Source organism: Parasteatoda tepidariorum, chromosome 1 (genome assembly GCF_982258835.1).
Source record: "Parasteatoda tepidariorum strain Cologne lab strain chromosome 1, Ptep-v5.0, whole genome shotgun sequence".
NCBI classification, from domain to species: Eukaryota; Metazoa; Arthropoda; class Arachnida; order Araneae; family Theridiidae; genus Parasteatoda; species Parasteatoda tepidariorum.
Window position 1 is genome coordinate 79561105 of NC_141755.1, and position 12034 is coordinate 79573138.

The following is a 12034-nucleotide window of genomic DNA, read 5'->3' on the forward strand; positions in this document are numbered from 1 at the left end:
TTCAGAAACATAAAAATGAACAATTATATCAAGGTGCGTAGCCAAATTATTCAACAAAAAATAAGCACCTATTAAGCACTTTTCAAGCACTCATACAATAGGTAGGATTGAAAAGTTTTTGATGATTGACGGTTTTAACCGTCATATTAAAAAATACATAAAAAAACTTTCAGCATTGTTTTTTACAATTGTCAAATTTTTTAAATCATGTAAATCGAATAGCGTTTTCATACGATACGGACTGATGATAAGCAGAAATAGATTGGGGTTGACTTAATTGTGAAAACGTTGAATAGAACAATGTGAACAGCGTCTTTCTGCATAATTCGTAGCGAAAATCAACATGGTAAAGGAAAAAATATCATTTTGGAAAAGGGAAATTAAGCTCTTTTTAAAAACACCCAATGAAAAATGCACCTTTAAAGGCTTTTAAAAAACGAAAATAAACACTTTCTAAAAACGCTACGCACCCTGTATATATATATATAAATATACAGAAAAATTATTTCAAAATAGCTGAAAAGAAAAGCTTTACTTAATTGACCTCAGACAATAAAGTAATAAATAATATATTTTTTAATATTATATCTAACTTTATAACTATAATTTTTAATTTTATGAATAAAATATTTTAAAGTAAAAATAAAGTAATAAATTCTCTAAAAACTGAAGTATAACTGAATAAGAGCCCATTAAGACCCATTTCATAAGTTGGTAAGATTACATTAAAAGTGATAATACAAAGCTTTTTCTGATAAACCATTTTTTTTTTAAGTCACAATATTTGTTTAATTTTAATAAAATGAATACTAAATAAAATTTTTAGTACTACTTATATCTTGTTTGCTGAACATGTTTACTAAGAACTTTGATGATATCACTAATATTAGAATATATGAATCATATTTAGCAGTCCATTATTATGCTAAATCACAGCTCTTTGCATCACTAGTATAAATTATACTGCAGAAAAGAAAACATTTTAAGTTTCATTGTAAAATTATATTTTTCAAAACTTACTGATTTATAAGAAAAAGCTATATCAATACTTGGTATCTTTTGCAACCTAAAAAATTAAAGTTAGTAAAAAGAATTATCGTAGGCGTTAAAAATATGCTTATTGATTGATAACTGTCTTGCACACTTATATAAAATTTATCAAACATTAAGGCAACAACAACAACAAAAAAATATATTTTAAAACTCTTTTAATATTTCTAATTTTTACAAATGAGTCCAGTGTCCATGAAACATAATTACAAATCATCAAAAAAGCTGTTGACTTGTTTATTAACCTGTTGATGCTTCTTTTTAGTTTCTTTTACATCTTGCTCTTTTAGTTCATTCACACTGGACAAGTCCCAAAATTTGACTTTCTGATCATAAGAACAACTGGCAAGTAAAGAAGAGTCGTGAGATAGTGAGAGTCCTTCAACAGCAAATCCTTTGTGTCCCCCTAAAACTCCTAAAAAGCGGTTAGGAAATAACTGGACCACTCTGATTTTTCCATCTTCACATCCTGTACAAAGAACATCATCGGAAAGAACAGCCATTGAATCTACAGAGCCTGGATGACCGGGAAATCTATCACTGATGTTTCCAAATTCACCAAAATTGAAGATGTTTATAGCTCCATCACCTCCTCCAACAGCAACTTTACTTCCATCTTTAAAAATTCCCAAACTTAACAACTCAACATCAAGATATTCGGACTGTTTATCCATTTTCATGGCCCGAAGATTGTAAGACACAATTCTTCCATCACCACTGGCTGCAAGTACGACCCTTTTTTCTTTCTTCATCGCCATGCTACTGATAAAATCCTCACAATCTTCAAATACTTGAATAGGATTTTGCATTCGGAAATCCCAAAGCACCACTTGACCTTCATCTTCTCCTGCTGCTAAAAGGTAATTATCAATCGGAAGCAGAGAATAGATAGGTAGTCCACTCACTCTGCTAAACTTACGGTACACTGAATTTGATTCCATGTCTACAACACATATAGTGGTATCCTTGGAGGCAGTAAATAAATGTTCACCGGATTCAGAAAATTTAACTGCCCTACAAGAATGTTTATGGTGTACATATGAAAGGATTTCTTTGTTAGTACTCTCTCGACTGAAGGAGTATAAATCGACTGGACCACTAATTGTACCTACGGCTACCAAATCCTTCTTTGGATGACAACAAATGCCAACTACCATATATTTGAAATCAATATCTTTAGGAACTTCTTTCTTTTGCTCTATATCTCCTGTATCATCTTCATCAAAATGAAAACCCTCTTCATCGTCAGATGAATCCGATAAATCAGAGTCATCAAAACTGTCATCACCAGAGACATCTGGCTGGTTGTCAGCAAGCTCATCATCGTTAGAAGACATTGTCTATAAAAGAAATAGAAACATGAGATAAAAGGGACAAAAAAAATATTTCGTCATTTTAACTTTTAGAAACAGAATTTTATGAATAAATGGTCATGGCTTTTAAGAATTAGATCATAAAATAATGGGAAGTATATACTCTTGAGCAATTGGGCTCTTTTTTTAATTTTAAAAAAAGAAAATCGAATATGCTTGTGTTTATATTTTTGCTCTGATGAGCATTTCTTGAATTATTTAGATTTGAAACAATTAGCACAGTTTTAGTTTGCTGGTTATAGGCCTAGATTGCTAGCAAACTAAAATGAAAAAACCACCAAGAATTGATATACTTTTTTTCTCGATAATTCAAATTTGTAAGAAAAATTGGAAGATTCTATTTGAAAATAATACCAACCCTCTCGAAAGAGCAGCAACTCTGCTTATGAGTGATAGCGGGTCTGTCACACCATTATAGGTATGACAGACCTTTATAGTTAGATATATTTCCTAGCTTTAAAATTTCCCTCATTTTATAAAATCATATACATATTTAATCAATCCTAATTCCTTTTTAAATAAACGAAGTAGTTAATTTTTATTCAATTTTATAAAGAGCAAATGCAAATATTTTAATTCTTTAATAAATGCAACAGCAATAAATTATAATTTAATGTCGCAACTGAGTATCAAAATCTATTATTTTTAAACTTTCTTTCTTCAACCACATTAAACACTAGTAATACATAATTAGGTTTACTTTAATTTCTAACAAACTTTTTGGCCTTCATTTATATATTAACATTAGATATTGTATGGTTAGCTGAATTAGCTTATAAGTTTTGGCAGAATCCCTTTTCAACAACGTCACTGTAATGGAACTCTCATGTACTACAAAGTGCCAATTAAGTACTCACTTTATGAATTGGATTATGATCATGGAGGATTTGTCTCCCATGGCCTGCCCCTAATGATATCATCAATCAAAATGTATTCTTTTACTTAAAATGTTATTTGGATAAGACATCCTCTTAATATTGCAGCTTGAGCTCATTGTTATTACTTCCAAATAATAAGCTTCCTTCTAAGTAACATCCCATTTTCATCATTAACTATTTTGTTTTCATGATATTTTGTTTACAATTGCTATGTGAAGTATCATCCATCAACTTGTCATTTCTGCCACAATTAACAAATCTTTTTACTTCAAATATTTATCAACACCAACTACAAAATTATTTTCACATACATGGTGCCTAGACATGGATAATAAAGATGGCTTTCCAACACACACACACAAAAAAATCAGAACATTATTAGGATGATTTTATGATTCTCTCCAGTTTCCTTGATCAACAGTTTCTTAAACTGTCTGCTTTTCCCATTGTCATTGGACTTATGTTTTACCTTACTAAAGATTTACTGGTTAAGAGTAGACTTCTTGTCCCGCCTGTGCTCTTAATGAAGAAATAAGCATAGAAAAAAAAATCACTGAACTTTTCTTTGCCGTCGAATATTTTTTATTACTTTTTTTTGATGAACACACAATACATTATTATCTATATTTAAAACTTTTCTTAGATATTAAAAGAAATAGAAGATAATCCAGCACACTGGTTTAAGGAATGTTTTTGAATTTATACTCTCTTTCACACACATTTTTCAACTTTGTGAAGCAGGGTGTAAATGATTTTAATCAAATGATTAAAATCATGATTTTAATCACATGATTTTTTTAAAAAAATCACTGATTTTAATTAAAAAAAAAACAATTTTGTGTATAGTCTTGAACATTTTTTGTATATTTTTCTAAGTTTCAAACATAAACAAGTAAGTAGACTGTTCTATATATTTCTCAGATCTCACTCAAATAATTCAACATTTCTACTTTCAATGTGACTCATTTGCTTTTAAAAACAGTTTACATATTATATTTATAGTTCACTGAACAGTTTACATATGATTGCACTAAACTACATTAACACTAAATGAAAAAGATCAAGCTGTAAACTTTGTTAAGGAAAAGTATGGAGAAACCTCCTTATTAAGTATTTTGCTAAAATTCATTGTATGCTCTCCTCCGTTTAATGGAACTTTGTTTGATAAAGAATCTCTAGAATCTTTAAACATCTTGGAATGGTGGAAATCAATTGCGCTTCTTAAGAACTGTGTAGGTCAAAAAGAGTTTGATGCAATACAGTTGTTATGTACTGCAAAAGGAACAACTGCAGGGATAGAGAGGATGTTTTCCACTTTTGGACTTGTACATACTAAACTCCGGAATCAATTGGGTGTAGAAAAGGCAGCTAAATTAGTCCTTATGTTTAAATCTTTAAATAAAACTAATTAAATGATTGTTTAAATAATTTGATATTGTAGATGTAGAATTAATAATTATCACATATTGTTTGATAAACAATTTCTTTCTTGATTTGTAGTTTGAAATCACTTTGTTTTTGTTTATTTCTTATTTCACCTTTTGCTTTTAAATTATTAAGAAATATTTTGTTGATAATGGTTAGTAATGTTTATTTCCAATGTATACCATAAGTAACAATAGTAATACAATACAACTTTAAATCTATGGTACACAAAATTGATTATATTCCATAGAATTGAAATTATAAAAAAATCATGACTAAAATCAAAAAAATCCGATTAAAATAAAAAAAATCCGATTTTTTTGATTTTTTAAAAAAAATCATGATTTTTATACACCCTGTTGTGAAGTGTTTTATTCTGATGATGCATAATATATATTTTTTCAATTTTTGCTGCATTTTCCATTTGCAACATTTGAATTTATTTTTAAAGATTTGATCAATAAACTAAGATTTATCATAGAGAAAGTTATGATTAATCATGTTAAATATATAAAAATACTTTACTAACAACTTTTTGTTGATAACTCAGTGGTTTAAAATATATAATAGGTGATCGAGTTTAATGAAGAATTTATTCTATAAAATCTACTTTGGTTAAAATCAGGGTTGGGTTTTTGACGTCAAAAAGTGGTTTTTGACATGACAAGGGTATAATACTGGTTTAAACCGTCAAAAACCCGTCAAAAATGTCAAAAACTGAAGTTTGCCAAGAAAATATATAAACTTCAAAACTACCAACAGTTGCCATGCATTAGATTGAAATTTAATTATACTATAGGTAATCAGCAGGTTTTAAAATATATTTTAATTAAAATTAAGATAAAATAACAGATTTAAAATCTCAGAAATTTATATTCAAATGCATGTGCAGAAAAATTTTGCACAAAAATTGTTTAAATATTTATATTTAAAAAAAAATTTTTTTTGTTGATACTTACGAAAATTAAAAGTTTATTACTATGCAATTTTGACATATAAGGAACATATAACTAATATTTATAAAGAACTTACAAGTTATGTTGTATAAATACAAACTTGATACAAGTGTATGAATTTTTTTTTAATGTTATACCGAATATCTTTATTATCCAGTATGTTAATTTGAATTTAAAAGTAGTTATATTTATGAATAATGATAAATATAATTCATATTGTTTATTATATTTATTTATAATTATTACACTTATCATTTTAAAACAATTTTTATCTCCTAATTTTTTTTTTCTCCACTTGTATTAATGCAAATAATGCATATCTTGAAAGCAAGAAGTAATTATTCAACAGCTGAATATTTAGATATTCAACAAAACTATATCGTATTCAGCAAAATGAAATTCACAAGTATTTGGATAAACTAAATTTTCAGCATAGTAAATGAATAGGCTGAATATACTGTAAATCGACACTAACTACTCGGTGTATTTAACAGAAAGCACTTAAATTTGTATTGTCTTATGTTAAAAAGATTATTAAGAAGATTTAAAAGAATATTAAAAAGATTTTTCTTTAAAAGAAGATGTCTAATGTACAAAACTGCTAATGTTTATCTTTAAAAATGTCTAATTTTTAGTATAATCTATACTATACGCTAAATTTGGTTATAAATAAATTTCTTAATAATATCACTGCAGATTTTCAATAACACATGAAAATGAATACATAATATTACATAAGATGTGAGTTTTAAGTACAAGATTTTGGTTACTACTCAAAATATAAGTGTTCAAAATTTTAAATTTATTTTTTCTAGAACATATTTAGAAACACTATCCCTAATAAAAAATATATAAATTTTATGTATTAATTAAATTTCACATATGAATATAGGTTTTTGACATTTTCGACATTTTTGACAGTGAGGTTTTTGACGTGACGGTTTAAACCATGGTTTAAACTGTCAAAAACTGTCACATGTCAAAAACCTGCCAACCCTGGTTAAAATTATAACCTTAAAATAAAATCAATAAATTTACTAAAAGTTTTCTAAAAGAGTAATTATTTAATAGATTTTGTTTCCTTTGAATATATGGTATAAAAATGACAATATTTCATTTAGTGATTGTGTTGAATTATTCTTTTATGAAAGACAACACTTTATTGTGCTTTTCATAAATGCTTGAAATAATTTTAAATGATAGAATGACATCACAAATGACTTAACCAAACGAATATAATTTCTTCTAGTTGAATGAATAGTATATTTAATGTATATTAAGCAGGATATAATATTTTTCTCTTGTTAAAATAATAAAATGGTATTTTGATTTCAATCATATAACAACTGTGTGATATTTACTCACTTAACTGATATAATTCAATACATAGATACTGAAAATATTTGATGTATACACTGCTCATGAAAAAGTTTGTAGCGCACACACTAAATTGAATTTTAATTTGAGCATCAGATCATTTTTTTTTCAGTAAGAGAAAGGTATGCCATTAAAAACGGAAAATTTTCATAGCAAATAATTTCATATTCAGCTTTTATAAGATAAATCAGTAGCTTGATAAGAATAATTACAAGTATAAAAATAAGGAGAACACTTTATTGCAATAAGGGATAAGAATATAGAGAACTTTCTATTTCTGCTCGGTGAACCAGCTTGCTCGTTTCTTTGTACAATTTTCGATTTCTTTCTCTAAATCTATTTTACTCTTTTTTAAGCCCAATATTTTTTTCTCCTTTCTTTTTCTCTAGCCTTTTGAGATTCTAAATACACTTTATACTGGGCAAGTGTACTGCTACATTAAATAACCATTTCTCTGGTTATTTTTACTTCCCAGAGCCCCCTACATTTTATTATATTATTGTAAATACTTCACGACAAAATATAGGATACATAACTTAAAAATTCTTAAAACTTTAATGTTCTTGTTCATGCTGAATCTTCTTTCCACAGACGTCGAAAAGAGTTTGTGGGAAGGAGTCAAAACCATCTTAATAATTTCTCAAAACTTAGGAAATTTATAACTTTCAAACTAAGGAAGGAAAAATTATCTAATCTTGATATTTTGAGATCAAATTTTCTAAAAGAGGTATTTTTGTGATCAAATTTTCTAAAAGAGGTATTTTTGTGATCAAAGTTTCCCTGGGTAAACCACTATATATATTTTTTTAATTTGCAATTTTAAAATCCATATAACTTCTTGGTAATTGCAGTTTGCATGACAGATTTTGATCTGTCTCGCCAACTACAATCACCAAATAAACATTGAATTTGCACATTTTGCTTTAAAAAAATGATGTAGAGGTTGGTATGTGGTTGGCTACGAGCTATACCCTTAAAGGTGGTCCCCTTCTGTGATATTTTCTTCCCTGGCAGACCACTGCCTGGAGGTTTATTGATTATTTTCATTTAGATCATGATCGGTAAATCTTCCTTTAAAGTTCTCCTAAAAGTGTAAAAGATTTAACACCCCTGGGATAAGTTAATAGGGAAGATTTATGAATGTCCCATACAAATATTTGCTAGTATAAGGCTACTCACAAATTAAAGAGATTTCCGTATCATGATCTGTAGAAGAATAATTGCCGAATCTTGGTAACTTCCGAGCAGCGCCCGGGGATATTTTCATACTGTGATCTGTCGCGCCAACTACAATTGCCAAGGTGCCAAATAGATTTTAAACTTGAAGATTTTTTATAAAAATCATGTAGATGTTTGCCCGGGGGTTACTACGAGTTAGACCATTCGAGTTGGTCCCTTTCTGTGATGTTTTTTTAGTTTCTTGCGGGCCACTGCCCGAAGTTTCCAAGACTTGGCGATTATTCTGCCACAGATCACGATACGGAAATCTCCCCCAGCAGGCCACAGGAAACAAAAAAAATCCCAAAAGGGGACAACTTAAAAGGGAATAACTCTTTACACACTATCAGGAAAACCTCATCATGATTTTTTTAAAACCATTTACAAGCTTAAAATCTACTTGGCGGTTTGGCGAGGGTTGTTGGTGCAACAGATCATGATCGGGAAATGTCTCCAAAATGAAGAATGCATGGAATTCAGTAAGAACAATAGTTTTATACTTAAAATTTTGGGGATATCATGATCTGTTGCATCCACTATAACTGCCAAGGCACCAAATGGATTTTAAACTTGCAAAAAAAAGCCTGTACAGATTTGCTCATGTTTGGCTACGAGTTATAAATACGATTAAATACATAGTAAATTTTAATCAAGATATTATTAAGCAATTGTAGGCACATATTATATGCATTTAGTTAAGCTATTCAAGAATATAAAAATTTTCCCTATAGTATTATAAAATTAAATAAAATTTATTGAATGAAATATGTAACCTTACTAAATAGCAATTTTCAACTTTAATATTTTAACGGCACGTTGTTTGGTGAACGACGTCAATAGTAAACAATAATTAAATGAATTGGAAATGGCAGATAACGTTTCCGACTGCCTATTTCTTTTATTTAAAAGCTCATATGCACTAAGGCACAGGAACTTTTGCAATTTACAAACTTAACGCTCGAATCTGCCCTCTAGTGGGATGATATTTTCAGGCTATTTATTAGGTTTTCAGGCGATAAACCTATTTATTAGGTTCATTAGGCTATCAGAATCATTGGCAGAGTAGGACGCTTTTATTCAGCAGCAAATATGAAGCAAAATTTGACTAAGAAAGGGCAGAAGAACATGAAAAGATGATTCAGAACATTGGTATATCCTTCTGAAACAAAACGCGCCAAACATTTGATTAATAATTTCTTAAATGTTTTAACGACCAACTATTATTAACAACCAACTTGCAATAGATAACTTCAGATTTGTAAACTGTTACAGATAAGTGTATTACGGTAAAACTTTTTTTGTTGTCTTCAATTCATTATGAAATAAAGTCCACATGGCTTTCTTCATTCCAATGAATAAATGTGATTTCAGAGCGAGCAGACCTGTAATAGTAATAGAATATTCGTCTTGTTCATAGAATGACATATATTTCTGTATCTATATAATTCGGAATCTAACAATAAGGAATCATAACAAATAATTATTTTTTATTGTTTTCTTGGTAAGTATTTTTTAAGTTTGAATGATTTATTTCAACAAAAAATCAGCTATTCGGTTTTTAAGTTGTATATTGTAATTCATATCGAGATCTTACAATTAAAAAATTTTGTTATATATTTTACCAATTATCTAGCGAAAATATAGAACGATTTCTCAGACACAAGGTTTTAACTCTAATAAGATGATAAGATAAATATTTTTGTCTGCTTCTGTTTATATACAAATATTTTTTCTCATATGTTTTAGATGTTCCTTCTCAAAAAAAAAAAAAAAAAAAAAAAAAAATATTATCTTGTATGAGAAAGAATATCAAACATTTTTCTTTTTCAAATTTAATAAGCCACAATAAAGAAGGAACGTTACATGCTACACTGGAGAAATCTTCGTGTAGCATGATAACGTCCCTTCTTTATTGTGGCTTAGATTGTAAGTTATAGATAGTAAGATAATTACTTTTGTCTTCATTTTCTTCAAAATTATGTGATCATTAATGGGTTGAAGTGGTTCTGAGAGTAAGAATTTTTTTTAAATACTCAATAATGGCTTTTGGAAAACTTTAATTATTGTTAGATTCAATGAATAATCCATTATTTATTTAATATTTCCGGCGCCTTTATGAAATTACTTAAAGTAAAATGCCAATGAAAAAGGAGTAGTAAATTTAGATAAAAATTTTTTTTAATGAAGCAAACATATATATATTTTTTACTATCAATTTGTAGAATAAATTATGAAAAGGAGTTGTGTTAATAAAAATTTGTATAAGTATTTTCTTTCGTGCTTTTCAAATAAAAATAACTATATTCGTTAATAAAGAAATATGTTCCCTAACAAACATTTTCAAAATTTATAGCAATTCCTTTCAAAGAATACCATATTAATGCCATAAAAATACCATAATTAACCAACCAATCGTAAACAGTACCGCTCTATCCTCTGAGCCACCTTGTCATTCATTCCTCTTATTTATTTATTTATCTCCGTCGCTGAACAGCTTTTCCAATTTTGTATTTACGACTACAGATTTTCAACTCCGTAGCCTTGTAATTTGAACCCAATCCAGAAGACAAGGGCCTGGATCAAGCCTGGATTTTCTGCCTGGATCAAGTATTGAGGGAAAATTTGCCTTCTTGATTGACATTTTTGATGCAACTAACCCGCATTTGCGTTACATAGAGAGAAAAACCACGAAAACCTCCCACAACTAGCTGGGCGGAAATGTTCACTCTGTATCCTTGTAATTTTGAATCCAATGCAGAAGACAAGGTAACTCCAGGATCAAGTATTGGGAGAAATTTGCCTTCTTGGAGGGTCATTTTTGATGGAAATAACCCGCATTTGCGTTACTTGGAAAGGAGAGGATATTTTACGTCAACACTGTGGTCGGTGTGAGACGGATGAGAAATTTGAATTGACCAACTATCGATGGTATTCGAACTCGAATCACCTCATTGGGAGGTGAGGGCTCTATCCCCTGAGCCACCACGACCCTATATACTTTATTAATAAAGTCGGGGTTCCGTTGAAAAAAGGTTGATAATTTAAAGGTACATAGTAGAAAAAAAATTGGGATCCGCTGGATTATACTAGTAGTTCTAGCATTGATAAACAATATAAGAGTGAGAAAAAAAGAAAAAATAATTTCATCAACAGAAAATAAAACAATAAAACTTTTCTGTTCTGAACAGTCATGTCTCCTTCTGATCCCCTTTAATCAATACTTACAGAATCATTGTCAAAAATGAATCCAAAAAAGTATACATATAAAGGGTTGAAAACAAGTATTTCATAGAAAAAAACTACTCTTATACTCTAGCGTATCTCTATTGAGGAAGATGGATCTGAAAATATAAAATTAGTTTTATATCCTCATGAAATTTGAAGGTGTAGCAATCAAGTTGTAGCATAAAGCAATCAAACCTGAACCGAAAACAGAAGAAAAATAAAGTAGGTGACTCGCGTTTCAACTACTCTGTTTTTTCCAGTACTCGAACAGATTTTTAGTTCCACCTTCCTTAGTATAAATTCACTGACTTTCCTGGTTTTTTTGTATAACATTGCTTACATTTTCAACTCTTTATGCTCAAGGGAGAAATTGTTACATCTTGGATCAGTTTTAAATTTTTTATGTCGAAATTAAATGAATAATTTAAAGAAAAAATTAGAGATTAAAGCGGGAAATACAAAATATACGTTTGTATTATCAGTATACTTATTCTGTGAAAAAATTCTTACACTTCAAAAAAAGTTTTTTTCG

At 28.9% G+C, this 12034-nt stretch overlaps 1 protein-coding gene across 2 annotated transcripts; it reads right to left on the reverse strand.

Annotated features, from left to right (window-relative positions):
• Window positions 1-1191: 1191 nt before the first annotated feature.
• Window positions 1192-9203, reverse strand: LOC107441817 (WD repeat-containing protein 55). Of its 2 annotated transcripts, none has more exons than XM_016055201.5 (2): window positions 9056-9203; window positions 1192-2390 (listed from the first exon to the last, which is right to left on the reverse strand). In XM_016055201.5, exon 2 carries the CDS (start codon window positions 2385-2387, stop codon window positions 1257-1259), a length of 1131 nt encoding a protein of 376 aa, XP_015910687.1. In that variant the 5' UTR covers window positions 2388-2390; window positions 9056-9203; the 3' UTR covers window positions 1192-1256. The 2 variants fall into 2 exon arrangements, with proteins under 2 accessions (XP_015910687.1, XP_015910693.1); XM_016055207.5 differs by having other exon boundaries at window positions 9051-9198.
• Window positions 9204-12034: the final 2831 nt, after the last annotated feature.

Coding starts and splice junctions, on each gene's coding strand:
- LOC107441817 (XM_016055201.5), bottom strand. CDS start 2,387: ATGTCTTCTAACGATGATGAGCTTGCTGACAACCAGCCAGATGTCTCT.